Source organism: Notolabrus celidotus, chromosome 2, assembly GCF_009762535.1.
Source record: "Notolabrus celidotus isolate fNotCel1 chromosome 2, fNotCel1.pri, whole genome shotgun sequence".
Classification (NCBI taxonomy): domain Eukaryota; kingdom Metazoa; phylum Chordata; class Actinopteri; order Labriformes; family Labridae; genus Notolabrus; species Notolabrus celidotus.
In genome coordinates, this window is record NC_048273.1 from 31,388,734 (window position 1) to 31,405,257 (window position 16,524).

At 38.4% G+C, this 16,524-nt stretch overlaps 1 protein-coding gene across 2 annotated transcripts in view; it reads left to right on the forward strand.

Moving 5' to 3' along the window:
- lepr (leptin receptor) overlaps window positions 1-16,018 on the forward strand; it is a 50,043-nt gene extending 34,025 nt beyond the window's left edge. The window contains exons 10-23 of one of the 2 annotated variants that reach the window (XM_034707478.1): window positions 236-377; window positions 4,195-4,355; window positions 4,538-4,637; window positions 5,002-5,101; window positions 5,972-6,177; window positions 7,948-8,102; window positions 8,674-8,827; window positions 8,936-9,018; window positions 9,103-9,316; window positions 10,869-11,075; window positions 12,055-12,138; window positions 12,230-12,326; window positions 12,771-12,846; window positions 13,951-15,957. In XM_034707478.1, coding sequence (XP_034563369.1) covers window positions 236-377; window positions 4,195-4,355; window positions 4,538-4,637; window positions 5,002-5,101; window positions 5,972-6,177; window positions 7,948-8,102; window positions 8,674-8,827; window positions 8,936-9,018; window positions 9,103-9,316; window positions 10,869-11,075; window positions 12,055-12,138; window positions 12,230-12,326; window positions 12,771-12,846; window positions 13,951-14,883 — 2,712 coding nt within the window. In that variant the 3' untranslated portion in view covers window positions 14,884-15,957. Of the gene's footprint in view, window positions 1-235; window positions 378-4,194; window positions 4,356-4,537; window positions 4,638-5,001; window positions 5,102-5,971; window positions 6,178-7,947; window positions 8,103-8,673; window positions 8,828-8,935; window positions 9,019-9,102; window positions 9,317-10,868; window positions 11,076-12,054; window positions 12,139-12,229; window positions 12,327-12,770; window positions 12,847-13,950 lie in introns of both variants that reach the window. The other variant, XM_034707486.1, reaches the window with a different exon arrangement.
- Window positions 16,019-16,524: the final 506 nt, after the last annotated feature.

A 16,524-nucleotide genomic window follows, 5' to 3' on the forward strand; every position in this document is an offset into this window, starting at 1 on the left:
ATATAAGAACAACTTTGAGGGAACACTGCCAGAAAAAGCAGGTGTCTAGACACATTGTCCGACTCTGGCTGCTTTCTGGTAACAGCTACAGGTAATGAGACGTGAGTCAACAACCAGACAGTGTTGTGATGATGGTAGAAATAAGGTCACCACTCTCACGTGTAGACACACCCAACTATCCTGACATCAATGTGATTTATGTGTGTTTTGACACTCTCTCTTTTTCTCTGTCCAGGTGGTTTCTGCACTTGGAGAGCCCAGGTTGTCTTTGGATCTGAGGCCCAGCCTGAAGTACACCGTCCAGGTCCGCTGCTCTAGCCTGGTGACGCCTCCTCTGTGGAGCGACTGGAGTGAGCCGTACCACATCTTCCTGGACAGTAAGAAGTTTCCCTTTCTACGGTTTGAGAGAAACAGAAACAGAAATGGCTAGGTGATCCATAGTGGAATATCTGAGCTGCTATAAGATGACATAATGTGAACATTCAAAGTCCCCAGAGGATGAACTTGAATGACGTCATCGATCGCCTAGTTTTTCCTCTAGCGCCATCATCATATCCAAGTTTTGGGGGGGGGGGGGTTTGTTATATTTTGAGGCATTTTTGCCTTTATTTGATAGAGCGGATGAAGAGAGAGAGGAAACGTGGGGAGCAGAGAGTCGGGGAAGACACGCAGCAAACAGTCAAGGAATATAGCCCCTGTATTTTGGTTAAGCGCTTAAACTGTAGGCTAACAGTGTCCAATCATATCCAAGTTTTACTTTATCCACACAGGAAACGATGCAACACATTATGAAACAAAACAATAAGAACGAAATTAAATGAGCTACAACAATAAGATACAATATGACTCAGTATAACATGATAAGGCACAAGACGAAAGTATCAGTAAGATACAATAACATATGCTACAATAATCTTTGATAGCACATGATTTAATACAATAAGATTGGATACATTTTGTGTCCAGTGCTAATTAGCAAAATGATTTTCAAGATGACCGCAAAATTTTAAGTCACTTCAACTAAATTTTATTTATATAGCACCTTTCATACAATCAAGCATGCAGCCCAAAGTGCTTCACAAAAATAAACAGAGACAGAAAACAAGAGAAATACGTAAAATGATACAAGACTAAAGCAAGATTGAGGAAAGTAATTTGAAATGCATAAAAATGAAAATAAAATCAATAAAATAAAATCGGATAAATGTCAGAAAAATAACTTAAAATCATTACAATAAAATCTGATAAAAAATAAAGATAAAAATGAAATAAGATAGAATAAAAAAAAGTATGCTAAAACAATGTTAATAATGTTAATAATGGAGTCCAGTAAATTGTATCATATACTTTTACTTCTTGTTACTTGCAATCATTTTGAACCTTGCCTGATGGCTGCAGTTCAACAACCAGTGTCTCTGCAGATGAGGTTTCCCCTCGGATCCCAATCACCTCTCAGGTAGATTTATGTCAGTGTTTAACTATTAAAACCAAGCGAGCTCATTAGCCTTTAGCTGTTAATGAAGAGCCCATTTCAATACGGTCAATGTCATTAGACTTCTGATTCAGAGGTTGTTTTCAAGGTTAGTGATCAGTGACAAATCACACGGTGTGAAACCATGAAATTATTCAAGAGAAAAGTCACCAGCTGCAAACCTGCTCCAAGAGAACATGCTGCGAGAAAAACCACGAGGGGATTTCATAACAGTTGGTTTCAAAATAATGAAAGTGAGAAAAAGAAATCTCGTTTTGAATAATCCTTTCAACACCATGGAGTGTAACAAATAAACTGTCAATGTTTCACTTCCAGACTCCGAATTAAATGTTAGCATCAGCCTGAGGGCTCTGAACAGCCAGAGCAAGATGTTTGAATCTTGTATTAGTAAGAGTGCTTTTAACTTGTTTGTTCATAAAAAAAAGAGTTTACAGCCTCGACCGAATCAAATCTACATTTCTATTCTATTCTATTTAAAAAGGCAGAAACAGGTTATCTACACCAAACAAAATACAGCACACATGAAGTCCAAATAAAACAAAATAAAGGGGGAAATTTGAAAATGATCACAAATAAGTAAAAGAAAGGTGTTAATTATTCAAAGAGCTACCAAACTTATACGTCAGATATAATATCCAGAGTGTCCGTCAGTTGAGAAAAGGATCATGACTTTTTCAAAGTTCTGTTAAAGGAGATCCAAGAGAGAGATTTTCCCTCCATAACATAAAAACCTCCTTGATCCACAGATCAAAAGACGGGCGCTCAGCATGTCTCTAATTAAAGAGAATTTGATAAATCAGACCTCTTAAGGCTCCTGCAGGGCCAGACTCAACTGAAAGCTCCTATTTTTAGGGAACCCTAAAAACTGAAGGACATGGGATCTGTATCTGTCGCTGCATTGAAGCCTTGTGTTGTTCATCAAATAGTCTAGAACTAAAGTTTGTTGGCTCTGTGCATGTCTGAACATGAGTGAAAGGTTTATACAGGAGCACTAGTTTGAGGTATAAATAACAGTCTGTCAGTTGCAGTTCTTAGTTCGTGCAGGTTAGCATGTGTTCCTTATCCTCTGTTGACGCTAAAATAAAAAAAAAGGAAAAATAGGGTCCTGTCAACGTGTCTCATGAGTGTCAAGTTTTTACACTCAACAAGTCTGAGTCATCCCAAGCAACAAAACATCTTTCTGTTGAATCAAATACTGACAGGATGTTTGCCAACAGGAAGAAGATCAAGGAGAAGTTAAACTTGTCTTAATGCATATCAGGTGTGAAAGACTTAGAATAACAACAGGACATGCAACATCTTTTCCAATGAAACAGAAGGTTTTCTTCTGTTGTTCTCTTCACCTGTTTTGCGCATGTGTCACATTTCTTTTGTTTTGGCTGCCAATGGTTGTCTGCATCTGTGGAGGTGTTCAGATCACTCCCCTCACCCATAACAGACCGTGCATCAAACAAGATCCCTGAAAAAGTTTTCTTTTTCTTTGATTAGTGAATGAGAATGAGTCAGGCATTTTTTCCACCTTTGAAAGCCTTTTATTCTTTATTTGATGATCCATTTAGTTCTTTGTTTTTTTTGTTGTTGATGTGTTGTCATCACTTGAAGGGGATTTGTTTGAAGTAAAAAGAACATACCAAGGTCACATTTTTTCAACATGAGAACTTTTTGCCCCAACAAAAAAAACTATTCATTTTGTTTTAAAAAATGTTCATATAATTATCAAATACAAATTTCTCTCCTTTGCTTCCTGTGCATTATAGAATTGATTTAAAGACGTTACTGACCAATTTTAAAGATTTTCGTGGTTTCACCCTGAGCTCTATTGCGGAAATACTGACACCATAGGAGCCATCTGGCAATTTTAGATCCTCAGGTGGGGCACTTCTGGTCATTCCAAAGTTGAGGCTCAAATCCAAAGGGGATCAAGCTTTCTCTATCAGAGCCCCTCGACTTTGGAATGACCTCCCTGGGAAGATAAGGCTCCCAGAGTCAGTGACATCTTTTAAAATTCTTCTTAAAACTCACTTTTACAGACTGGATTTTATGTGACTTCATCCTTTTAACTGCTTTTTATTTTATTTATTTTATTTATTTTTTTGTTTTTTTGTTATTTAACTACTTAATCATAATTTATATATTTGACTATTTATTGTTTTTTTTCTTTTCCATTTAATTGTAATATTCCTAATCTATCTTTTTCCATTTTCTCTGATGTGATGTCATCGTCTTAAAACCATTTTATTATCCTTTAATGCTTTTTAAAACAACTCTATAACACCAATTTATTGCTTTACGGTTCCATTTAATTTGAATTTATTATTTTCCATTTGCGTTGTATTTTTTTTGCATAATTACAATTTTCTACACTTCTCCCTGCTGCTAAATGTTTATTCTCTGCTTGTTTTGTCAAAGAACTTTCTAGACATTTTATTTAAAAAAAATATTATTATTATTATTATTATTATTATTATTATTATTATTATTATTTATTTTTCTTCTTTGTCTTCTTCTTCTTTTATTATTATTATTATGTCGTGTCACACTCTTTATCTTGATATAATGTCTTTTTAACAAGATAAATAAACAAAAATCAGTCACCCAACTATAATTGGTTTAATAACAATATAATAAAAATGAATGCACTGTTATAACAAGAAAAGTTTTATGTTATGAAATGATACTGATTGGTTTTTATCTGCGTGCAGCTGTGAGCTACATCCCAGAGAAAGTGGTGGCCAGACCAGGACAGAACGTGACTGTGTACTGTGTGTTCAACGATCACAACATCAACGCCAGCACGGCCGTGTGGATGCTCAACTTCAAGCAGCAGCTTCATCACAGCCAGTACCACCCAGTCAACCAATGGGTAAGAGATCAGGAGACAGAATCAAAATCTCTCCTTTTTGGCTTTGTTTGCTTCCAAATTCCAAAAAAAAACAATTTGTAGAAAACTACTGTACATAAAAGTGCCATGAAACTAGCACAAGATGTCAGTAAATGCTCCATGTGACTCATTCTTAGGTCTGATTCTTCTCCTTTTAACAACAGGTCAGCCAGATCACAGTGCGTCCTTCAGAGACTCGCATGTACGACCTGCTGCAGTGCACTCAGGACTGGAACATCCCATACAGCCAGATCTTCGTAGAGGGTGAGCTGCTTTGTAGCAATACTAATGAGAGATAATGTAAAGTGGGCAGGTGGTTATGCAGATGAGCGCTGATCCCATCCTGAAGTGGAGGGGTCTTGTCTCACCTTCATGGTCATGTTTCATATACAACAACAACATAAAAAGTCTAATTATGTTCTGTTTAGGGGAAAGTGTACCTGAGGATCATTATTTCACGTCTGAGGTTGTTTAGAGCTCCTTGTCCCCTCTGCGCCAGTTTTCCACAGAAGTGAACAAAGACAGGAAAAGATAACAAAACAGTCCCAGCGCACAGAGGCTACCTCAGGTGACGTCTGTTATTTTGACCTACTGTAAGTATGTGGGTTTTTTTATCACTGTGTTGCAGGAGCTTCAATTGATATAAACTGTGAAACCAATGGTGATATCAGCGCTATGGACTGCAGCTGGAATTACACGCAGTGGACTAAACCCAATTTCAGATCCAGGTATTTAAGTTCCTTCCTCCTCTTCATGTTGTGTATTTAGATGTTTGTGTAAGCTGTGCTATTGTTCATGATCTAAGCGTTTCTGAACACAATGAAACAGAGCTCTGTTTTGGAACACACCCTGAGAATCATGTGAAGCAATACCTGGAAGTTTTTGTGTCAAGTCAAAGTTATTAATGCATCTGACTTTAGGATCATAGAGAGTCTCTCTACTTACAAAAATTAAGACCAACAATGATGTGATCTGTAAGATGGCTCTGAATGATGTAATGCTGAGGCCTCTGGTGCGACACTACTTTAGAAGAAGGGATAAAAGTTGTAGTACGAGAGATAGACATATTTTAAGTTTAAATCAAGATAATTTTAATTTATATTTAAATCAAATATATATTTTTAATTCCTTTACTTCTTAAAGCACTAAAGTAACAGAAAAAATTCCACTATGAGAAAAAAATCCAGCATTATAAGAAAGAGCAGTGGTTGATGAAGGACCTTAAAGTCATGCTTGAGTAAAAGTACAAATATCAAATCAGAAAATGAATCTGGTAGAAATGAAAGTCGGTTTCTCTTTTATCATCAGTGTCAAAGGCTTACAGTATCTGATATTTATTGTGGTTACATTTTGAAGGTATTTTTCAGATAGTAATTGTACTGATGCATTAGTCGACTGCAGGAGTACAAGTAGCTGTAGATATGTATTCTCACACAGTGGTTGCTCACTTGTATCTGTCATGCCTCGACTTGATTTGAAAGTGAAACTGCAGCTATGAAAATCCCTTGTTTCGTGTTTGTGCTTGATTAACTTGCTCATTCTTCTTTGTTTTCATCTTTTTCTTCTTCCTCCAATTCGGCATTTTTTTTCCTCAACAGGTGGGCCGACATGTCCTGTGAAGAGATGGAGAGAGCGGGTGACACCGTGGGGGCGGATGGGCCTTCTTGCCTCCAGGTGAGATTCAGGAAGAAAACCTGCACCATCTCCCCTCTGAGGATGAACTGCTACAAGCTGTGGCTGGAAGTTCCATCAAGGCTGGGTCCCATCAAGTCCAAACCCGTCTACCTGTCTCCGATAGATCACGGTGAGCAGATTCATGAGTGGAACAAATAACAGCCAGATATAAATCACTGCCTGAACCTGCAGTGGAAGTTATAATTATTGCATTTATTAGGAGCCCTAATGTGTGGTTCTAAGATAATGATCAACTCTTTAAAGAGCAATATGAATGCATTATTATAAGGCAATATAAGATAATAAGGAATGCTGGACTAAAAATCGAATCTTCAAACCTTAAAGGCCCTGTGAGGAGTTTTGAACTGGCTGAGAAACAGACTGAAAATGATACTGATGCCTCTTTATGACCTTCAATAGTAAACAAGACCATCAGCAACAACACTGACACCTTCTCTGTTGTCATTTTGAATGCCTGAAACCGCCCTGAGGGGGTAGGTGCCAGACCAGATGATAGACCTCTTGCTTCAGAAACAGCCTTTATTTGACTGTTTCATGGAAAATAATCATATTGCCTAATAAAGTTGACTGTTAACAGACAACAGGACAAGGTTTTTGTTGAAAACACTAATTTTACATGTATAGGACAAGAGATAAGAGGTATCACTTTGTCAGATTTAAAAAACTATACTATACTATACTTTAAAAAAACTAAAGAGAAATTAAAAGAAGACAGAAAAAATAGAAAAACAAGATTGTGTGATTGGATCGTATATGTAAACAAATGTATATTCATGTGCTAATGTCTGATGGAAATATTCAGAGAAGTTTAACTACAATATTTGAAAAATAGTATTGAGATTAAACTGGGTTTTTTTAGGCAAATTTATAATTTATAAGTTTTTCCGTGTTAAAAAAAGTTTTTTTTGAACTTATCTTCGTGTCTTATGTTCCTTTTTTCTCTGTTTGGTCTTTACTTTGTCTAAGTTTGAAATTCTCTATTTTTATAAAGTCTTGCAACTTCAGAGGGATGTGCTATTCCGAGCAGTCTCTGGTTAAAAACACTTAATGTGACCTTTTTATTTATCTATTTATTTATTTATTTATTCATTTAGTCTTGTGTCATTTGTTTTAAAGTTATGTCCACTTATTTAGTGCCAGTTGTTGGCAATACTACAGTTTTGTTATAAAAGAAACTGTATAAATAAGGTGTCCTTAAAGAAAAGGTTTGATGTGAAGAGATTTCCTGGTTAAAAAAAGGTTGAATAAAAACAAAAACATATAAAAGTTAAATAGTTGGAGTAATGATTGCTGTGTATCACAGAGGAACTTAAAAAAGGTGTAACATCAGATTGTTGATATGGCCAGTACAACCTTAGTCATTTAACCACTGAAGTTAAGGAGTAATCGACACACTTTCCAAAAAGCACACAGAGATGTTGGCTGCAATAACAGAAATAGTTCATTCACAACCAACTTCCTTTGATTTTTCCAGAACAGAAAACAAAAAACAGTCAAATGCAAACTTAATGATGGAAAGTGTGGTCAGAGAACTGTTCCTCTTTGTGTGTATGTGAGATGCTGTGATTTGTTCTGTTCTCTGAGATTAGATGACAGAGAGACACACACACACACACACACACACACACACCAACACACCAACACACCAACACACATGCAGCTTAGGTAACCATGAAGTTGGTTCAAATCTTATCTTTATCAACCCAGGGTAGGCAACCAACTCATTTAACATCCATACTTCTTAATTTGAAACTTAATTTGTAACTGAAATATTATTCTTACAGATTTCAGTCCTAATAAAAACTTTGAAACATTTTCAGACCCTTTGCATGAAATCTTTCAACAATAATTAACTCTTCTATCGTATGGTCTCCTGCAGTCAAACCGCACGCTCCCACTAATGTGAAGGCGGTGTCTCGTAGCGGCGGCGTCCTCTCGGTCTCATGGGAGCATCCCCACCTGCCGGTCAACAGTCTCCAGTGCCAGTTTCGATACCGCTCGACGTCTTCTGTCAGATCCCGGACGGAGTGGAGGGTGAGTTTGTGGGATTGTTTACTAAACACAGCATCTGAAAGAAAGTCAAACTGCGTGGACATATGGAATTTATATTCAGTGCCTTCAAGAGAATTTCAAACCCTCTCAGTGTTGTTGTCTTTAAAGTAATAATTTGGTCATTAGTGGACAGGAAATTGAGCCGAAACCACTTTAAAGTTTTTGCAGTTGGAAAAAATGTATATATCCAAAAAGTTCTACCTCCTGGAAGAAAGATGTTTTCTTAGAAGAACAGCAATAACATTTAGAAACTTAGGGTCAACATCTCATATCTCCTTCAGAGACACAAGATGCTCTGACATGATCTCAACTGGTCAGTTTGACATGATCACATAGGGGCTGAATTGAAACCATTGTCCTGCCCTTTTCTGGAAATTGGACACTTTCTATCAATAGCTTCCTTTAACTAACATTCTCTGAGAGAGCCGAGGAAATAATTTGAAGGACGGATGAAACAGATGGGTCCTCCATCAGATCAGATATTTCTTCAATATGTTTATTTTCCTTTATCGAAATGAGCTCTAAATTATGAAAGGATATGTCATCCATGCAGGTCCAGGGTCCTGTGCGGGTGCTGGGGGCTGAGGTCACAGTGCCAGAAATGTGCTGGGTGTACGTGGTACAAGTTCGCTGCATGAACTCACATGGTACAGGATACTGGAGCAGGTGGAGTGACTCAGTCTACTCCATGCCTCAGAACAGCAGAGGTGAAGGAGAACACACAAGTTTGGAGTTTTACTAACATTATAAACAACACCGTCCGTCTTAGATAACGCAGATGGAGGACTTTTTAAACATTGACATGTCTCCCTCAGCTCCTGAGCGTGGCCCGGATTTCTGGAGGATTCTTCAAGATGATCCGTACAGAAACCAGACCAACGTCACTCTGCTGTTTGAGGTGAACAAACTCAAATGTAACATCTCCAGGCGTAGAAATGAGGAGCAGCATTAAAACATCAGTTGTTTCTTCTTCTGCCTCCAGCCTGTCCAGATGTCTGAACGCTCTTACTGCATCGATGGATTCATTGTCCAGCACCAGACCTCGAGTGGCTCCGTGGTGAGGGAGCAGATTGATTTGGCGTCATCCTACAGCTTTGAGTGGGACCAGTCGCTGCAGACTGTGACTGTGGAGGCCTACAACAGTCTGGGGAGCTCAGTGAACAACTTCAATATGACGCTGGAGAGACAACCCAAACGTAAGTGAGCCGTGACAGACCTCTGTGGAAAATAGACTTTTTGTAACTCATCTGATGTTTTTAAGGTAAAATGCCACAAAATCCACATAATGCTCAGCAAAACATCCAGCTACATCAGGTATCATCTAATTCAGCATCTGTAATTTCCTCTGCCAAAGACTGCCAGCAACAATAATGACTTATAGACAAAAAATATCATAGATATAATCCTAAATATGCTGCTGAACAGATTGAAACAGGATTGTGATTTTAAAATCTTTTTAACAATCTGTTCAAATCTCATAAAAACACATCTCAAGCCTGAGAAATGATGCAGACAGTTTTTCAGCAGTGGCTTTAAATTCTGTGGTGTCCTCTAATATTCCAGTAAGCGTGGAAGCTGTAGCTCAGATCAAAAGGTTTCCTTGCTTTGTGAAAAAATGAGTAGGTCTACAAGAAAGAGTTCAAGGCCAGTATAAATGGTCCATGCTTATATTACTGACAAGTACTTGAATCAGAGATGCTGAAATATGCATAAACTGAGGTTTTCCAAAATGGAGAAATGAGTTAATCTAATCCGAAAAATATAATTCTTCACATGCCTTCACCACTAAAATCTTGTTTTCTTTTCTGCTGTGGCTAAATCATGTTTTAAAAAAACAAGATGTCAGAGTCAGGGATATAAACAGAAATCTATTTGGGCCTAAATCATAAGTCCGTTGAGAGTGCCATTAGCGCTCTGTTTGGTCCTGCTACCATTAGCTCTCGTTCATTAAGAGCTATTAGCAGCACTGAAACTGAGGTTATATTTATTAAATGTTCCTGCATTACACACTGGGATGTTTGTGTGTTTGTGACAGTCATGTATCGCTCGTTCCTCATGATTCAGGGGGGACAATTATTTAAATGACTAACAGGTAGATTAAAAGTGCTTCTTACATTAAGATGTTTTTATGCTGTTTCCATGGAAATATTCTGGGGAAACATGTTTTCGGAGTAGCAGCTGAATTAACTCATCTGATGATATTTAAGTAAAATGCCACAATATCCACATCATGCTCAGCAAAACATCCAGCTACATCTGGTATCATCTGATTCAGCATCTGTAATTTCCTCTGCAAAATTTCCCTCCCCTGGATAAATGAAATATTTCTGATTCTGATTACATTTTCATCACTGGCTCTTTGTTTCAGCATGAATACATTAGAAGGGAGTTGATTGTTTTTATATGCTTCATCCTTCCCAGCAGGACCTTTTTCAGCCATAATGGAAGATGCGTTCATTATTTTGAGTATTTTTTTAGAATATAACTTGTGCTATAATGTTTAAGGCTCAATTGCCCATCAAATATGACAAGAGGCTCAGTTAGCTTAGCTCCAAAACCAAAAATGTCCTTCAGGGGGCTACTTACACTTCAAGCACATTTCAGAGCTTTCACTCTTTAACATTAGTGAAAGAAGATTTATCAGCACAAGTATCTCTATTTTACTCGAGTACAGGATGTATGCATTTTTGCCTCCTCCAGTCACTTTAAAAGTGTGTATTTATGCAGTCTTTCCTCTTTTTTCTGCAGGACGTTTTTTGCGTTCATTCAGTGTGCTGGCTATCAACAGCACCTGTGTCTCTCTGTCATGGACCCAGTTGGACAACAGCTCTGTGCCTCTGTTCATGGTGGTCCAGTGGGCTCCACAGGGACAGAAGGGGTCTGATCATCACAACGGCCAGAGTGGGGAGACATGGGCCAGACTGCCATACACAGATCGGGCCATTTATCTAAGAGGTAACGTGAGCTTTTCTCTGTCTGTTAAACTCAATGTGTAACTGAAAAAGATCACAAAACATCACGCCAAACAAAGTGTGAACATGAACATGGTCTGAGTAACATCACAGATCTGTTTCTGAAGAGGCGTTAAGGGGGCCGAAAATGGCAGTTTCCACATTGGAGATGCCGAGTCCAACTGACATAGGCTAATGTAAAAAGTGGTGAAGAGGTGGAGTTGAGGTTACAGCCTAGCCCCATGGCCAACAGCTACATTGTGCCTAACTGAAATAAGCCACTGCCCTAATTACGCACAGCTATGCAAGGCTGTTAGACTTCCTACAATGAAAATAATAATTTAAAAAAGCACCTCCACAGTTGTTACTACTGAAATATCTGAGGCAAAGGGACCAAAAGGCTGTAAACATGTTTTGTTTTGTCAGCCTCAAGTGGACACTCAAGGAACTGCATTTTGTGACACTCCTGTTGTGATTAATATGAGCACATTTGTGATTCATTCATGGGCACCAGGCTGCAGGGCTGATGATAATCTTAACCATCCAGGTGTTCAGTACAACAGCACAACCTTGAGTGGGATTTTGCTTTGATACAACAGTTCTGAAAGCAGCATTCAAAATGAATAAGCAACATTTTTTTTTATCAATTGTATCATTTACTTTTCTTCAACGGCACAACTGGTTCTGATACTTTCCTAGAGCTTGAACACTCAAACACTATATGAACAAACTATTGGTACTTTTTGTGTATCTATGTGTTAAAGATTAACAGGTTTAATGTAAGAGCATCTGTATGTTTATATGTTGGCCTTTGTGATTCTGAATTAACAGCTTGATCAGTCAACACAAAAACTGTTTGGTGTAATGTTACACCTGAGGCGGCGGGAAACATAAATTTAAAAGTCTAGGTATTAATGGAATCTTTCTTGTCCAGTCATATTGCTTGGTTTTAACTTGTTGTGTAATTTTATGCTTCACTTCAGGTGATTTCTTTGGCTCTGAGGAGTGTGGCTTCTACTTGTACCCTGTGTTTGCTGATGGAGAGGGGGAGTCAGTGTACACCACAGGTATGCTCAGCACCATATCACTGTTTAAGCAGGAAACAAAACCAGTATTTAGAACTTTTCATGAATCATAGTTTGTATGTTTTCTTTGTAGCAGCCACCAGAGGAGACCCTGCAGCCTACATGATGCTGATGATCATCTCCTTTCTGTCCATCGTCCTGTTTGTCACCCTGGTCCTCTCTCAAAACCAGTAAGAGAGTTTGTTTTATAGGATTGTAAATCTCCAGAATTAAGTCTCAAGAAAAAAACTTAGCACTTATGTTCGGACACTATACGGCACCAAGGTAATCCTCTGATAAGATTTCTATATATGTAGTTTCAGTGCTACAACTGTGAAATGTTTTTTTTTTTTTAAAACATGCATATTTTGCATGTTTGTATTTAACGACATCACCAGATGTTTAAGTTTTTTTTTACCCAGACACATGTAAGAAAATGATGAATGATGGGAGTCCCTGATGTGGGTTTAATTAAGGGAGCAGGGACACTCACCACATGCAGATAGGCGTGTGACATTTAAAGGGTCAAAAAGATGTAATTACACTTGATGAAAGGGGACAGAAGGTGATACAGGGGAGGAAGAATGCCTTTAGACAAAGAGATGACGCTTTAATGTTTGTGACATTGTTTTCAGGATGAAAAAAATAGTGTGGAAGGATGTTCCAAACCCAAACAAATGCTCCTGGGCCAGAGGACTGGACCTCAAAAAGGTAAAACGAATAACATGAAACTAAAGCAACCTGCATTAAAACACTCATTTTACACACTGATGCTCTGAAATGTGTTTTTTATGCATCTAAAAAAATACCAGGTTATTCATTTTACATGTGTTTCTTACGTTTCTTACTTTAAGACTGAATCAGAGTAGCTATTTTCCTCTAATCTAAGCTAACTGTCTCTTTAGGTTTCAGACATGAAAGTGATAACAAGTAAAAAAAAATCCCAAAAATTTGAGCTGTTCCTACAAAAAGTATCTGATTTAAAAAATGGGATTGGGATTAAAAAAATGTTTTTTGGCTGTAGACTTTAAAACATGTGAGTTTTCTTTCTGTGTTTTTCATCTGATACACTGACAAAGAAGAAAATATGAAACTGAAGCATCTGATTCCCAGCTTCTGATTTATCTGTTAAAGAAACCAGATCTTGATTGAAACCATTAAACCTAGACTTGTCAGATCTGGGCTGAGTTATTCCAGATAGTCTACAGACTTGGTGTATCACAGTTTCAGACGTATGAAACCTTTATTCTATTTCTGTAGATGCTAAAAAAAATCTAGAGATTTCACCCCTCTTTTCCCTGGACATTATTGGTCCAGGTCTTGATCCAGGACCACTATACCGAGCCATGTCAGATCTGTACTAGATGATACCAGAGAGTCTACAGATTTCTTAAAACACCTGTTAAAATTTGTGACACCTTTTATTCTATCTGTGAAAATTCATTTTGTGAAAAAAGGAAACCTCTGTACAAAAAACAAACAGTCCAAATGTAAAGGTTCTGGATCAGGACTTTGTCTAAAGAAGTATAATGTTAAAAAAATAAAAATAAAGTCTACTTTTTATGCATGTTCACAAAGAGAATAAAGGTGTCTGTTGTTTTGGATCAGCACCTGTTTTTTTTTAACTCCCCCATAAAGACTGAATCACAAGCTGCGAGTCAGTGTAGCTGTGTCCAAGCTCTGTACCTCAGTCTAATCAGGGGTTTGGGTCTTTACTTGGTCATTATCATTTAAATCCTGTTGTTAATTTGTTATTATTACGAACACTTGAAGTAATACTTTGCAATTCATTTCTGCTTCTGCTTCTCTTTCTAGGTCGACACCTTTGAGCACCTGTTCCGGCCTCCTGAAGGTCTCCCTGCCTGGCCGCTGCTCCTGCCATCAGAAACCATCTCCAAAGTGGTCATAGTGGATAAAGTTGATCTCTCAGCTCTGACTACAGCTTTAGTTCAAGGTCCTTGTGTGTCCTTAACTCCTGACCCAGTCACCACGTTAAATATCTCTTCCCCTCCTGGGTTTCACTCAGAGGTCGAGAAAGCCCCATCCATCAAAAGTGATGTGCTTAAGGGGAGAGCTCCTTCATTTGTTCTTAATGTTGATGATTTCACAAGTTCAACCCTAAGAATAGATCAGTTACGGCTAGCAGAGGAGGTCCCAGCCAGCACTGACAACTCTGCCCAGTCCACGGTCACGTACGCTACAGTGCTGCTCTCGAATCCCACGCAGGATCATCTCCACGACAAGGACGGTGGCGGCAGCAGCTCCAGTGATGAGGGCAACTTCTCTGCCAACAACTCAGACATTTCCGGATCATTCCCTGGCGGCCTGTGGGAGCTGGACGACCCGCGGCGCTCCTGCTCCTACAACTCTGTGGAAGAGCTTTCTGAAACATCAGAGCAAGAAGACGAGGAGGAGGTAAGAGAGGAGAAGGACTTGTATTATTTAGGAATGGATTACCCGGCAGAGGACGAGGACAGCGAGGAAGAGGACGAGGAGAGAGAAGAGGAGACTAAGACTGAGCTGCTGACTGTCACGTTGAACAGAGAGGACTCTTTGGTGGAGTCGCAGCCTTTGCTGGGCCCTGAGGACTCCAGCGAGCTCAGTGAGCTGCTGTCAACACTAACGTGTGACTGCTCTCCGCTTTACATGCCTCAGTACAGAACTGCTCCAAGCGCGAGACAACTCACAGCTCAACCACAAGATAGCAAAACCCCTGCTGTGATTCTCAAACAGACTCCTTTAAAATGAAAATGCTCACCTTAAAATGCTTTTGTGTTGTGAGTCACCTCTGCTGATTTGATATGTCCCTGTACACATATTGAGGCTGGAGCTGCAAGATGTAGAAATACCTCAACTTGCTTGTGATTGACATTCATCAATGCTGCTATTGTGTTCAGTGGAAAAAGGCACCACGGGGGGAGGAAGCCTCATTCACAGGCGTTTATTTATTTATTTAGAGGGCTTTAAACCCCACATTCTACTGTGCCACACTGACCCTTGCATCTTCTCTTGATGAAGAAGCACCTGCTCAGATCACTGAACGCACACTTTAAATGCAGGTCAGGTTAGAGGTGTATGTGCACCCACTGCTCTCAGAGAGTAGCAGGAAGACTGTACAAGTAAAGTATGGATCGTCAAGAAAGAGGCAACACAGGAGTTACACTTCTGGTTTCAAACATGTCATACACGCAGCATATTTCACAGGTGATCATGCCTTCGATGCATCATTAAAAGAAGAGGTAATGTGTGCATTCACTCATGCTGCCATCGAAATGTTGAAACAAGTTCTCTGTAATCTCCACCGCATTATTCCAGCACATGAAAGAGGTTCAAAGAGAATCAATAAGCGCACAAAGCAAGAGAGAAAAAGACTCATAATCTGCAGCTCTCTCAAAGCACATTGGACTGTGAAGTGAAGGAAACCTTTGGATGTCACATCAAAGAAATTAGTGTGACTAAACCAGTTAATAATGAAAACAGATGTAATCTGTGTGTAATTTCAGGTGATTAAAAAAAAAAAGACTTGACTGCATCAGTGGGGATCTTGTGCAACAACATCTGCATGGACTGATTCACCCATAAACACAAAGAAAGTACATTGTTGTGCTCTGTGCTGTAATGTGTTTGAGAATCTGTTACAGTCTGTGAGAAGTGTAATATCTATTTTCTCTGTTTTGTGTAAGTAAGACAAAAGAATGTATATTTGAAAACAGTCTACATTTATGAAAATATTGAAACATTGTTGATGATAATGTTTATGAAGATCTATTGTCTATTTTTCCATGGTGAAAATAAAGTGTCTATTGTGAAAAGTGCATGGTTTCTTTCAGAAGATCCAAAAAAGTAGTTTCAACAGTTTATGGTTTCAAATAAAGACCCCTGCAAAGATAACTGATCTGACCTGTTTTTACATCATTCACAGCAGTGTCCTAATCCGTTAATCCAGACATTAGGTTTAAAATGATTAGTATCAATAAGGGATTATCCCCTCAAACTTTACAAACTGTTTTAAAAACTCCATCAAATATTGGGGAGTGTTAGTCATTACTTCCTATCCCTACCAGATGGTTAAACCCATTTGAAACCATCAGTCCCTATGGAAAATATTGTGCCAACTTTTGTATAACATATTTCTGAGTACAGCCACTTCTTTTGTTTTTTTTTATAGAGAAACCTAATGTAACAGCATATAAAAAACAATGAAGACGATGAATGGTTAAAGTTGTTTCTGCAACCATGTCCTACCACTTTTGAAATGTTTGAATCATGCTGTTTTGGTGTTATGAATATATAGGCTATGTTCAATATTATATGCAGTCAGGGTCCATCCTCTGCTCAAAATCCCTTGGTATGATTCACATCAACCACATAAACCAATCATATGATCAA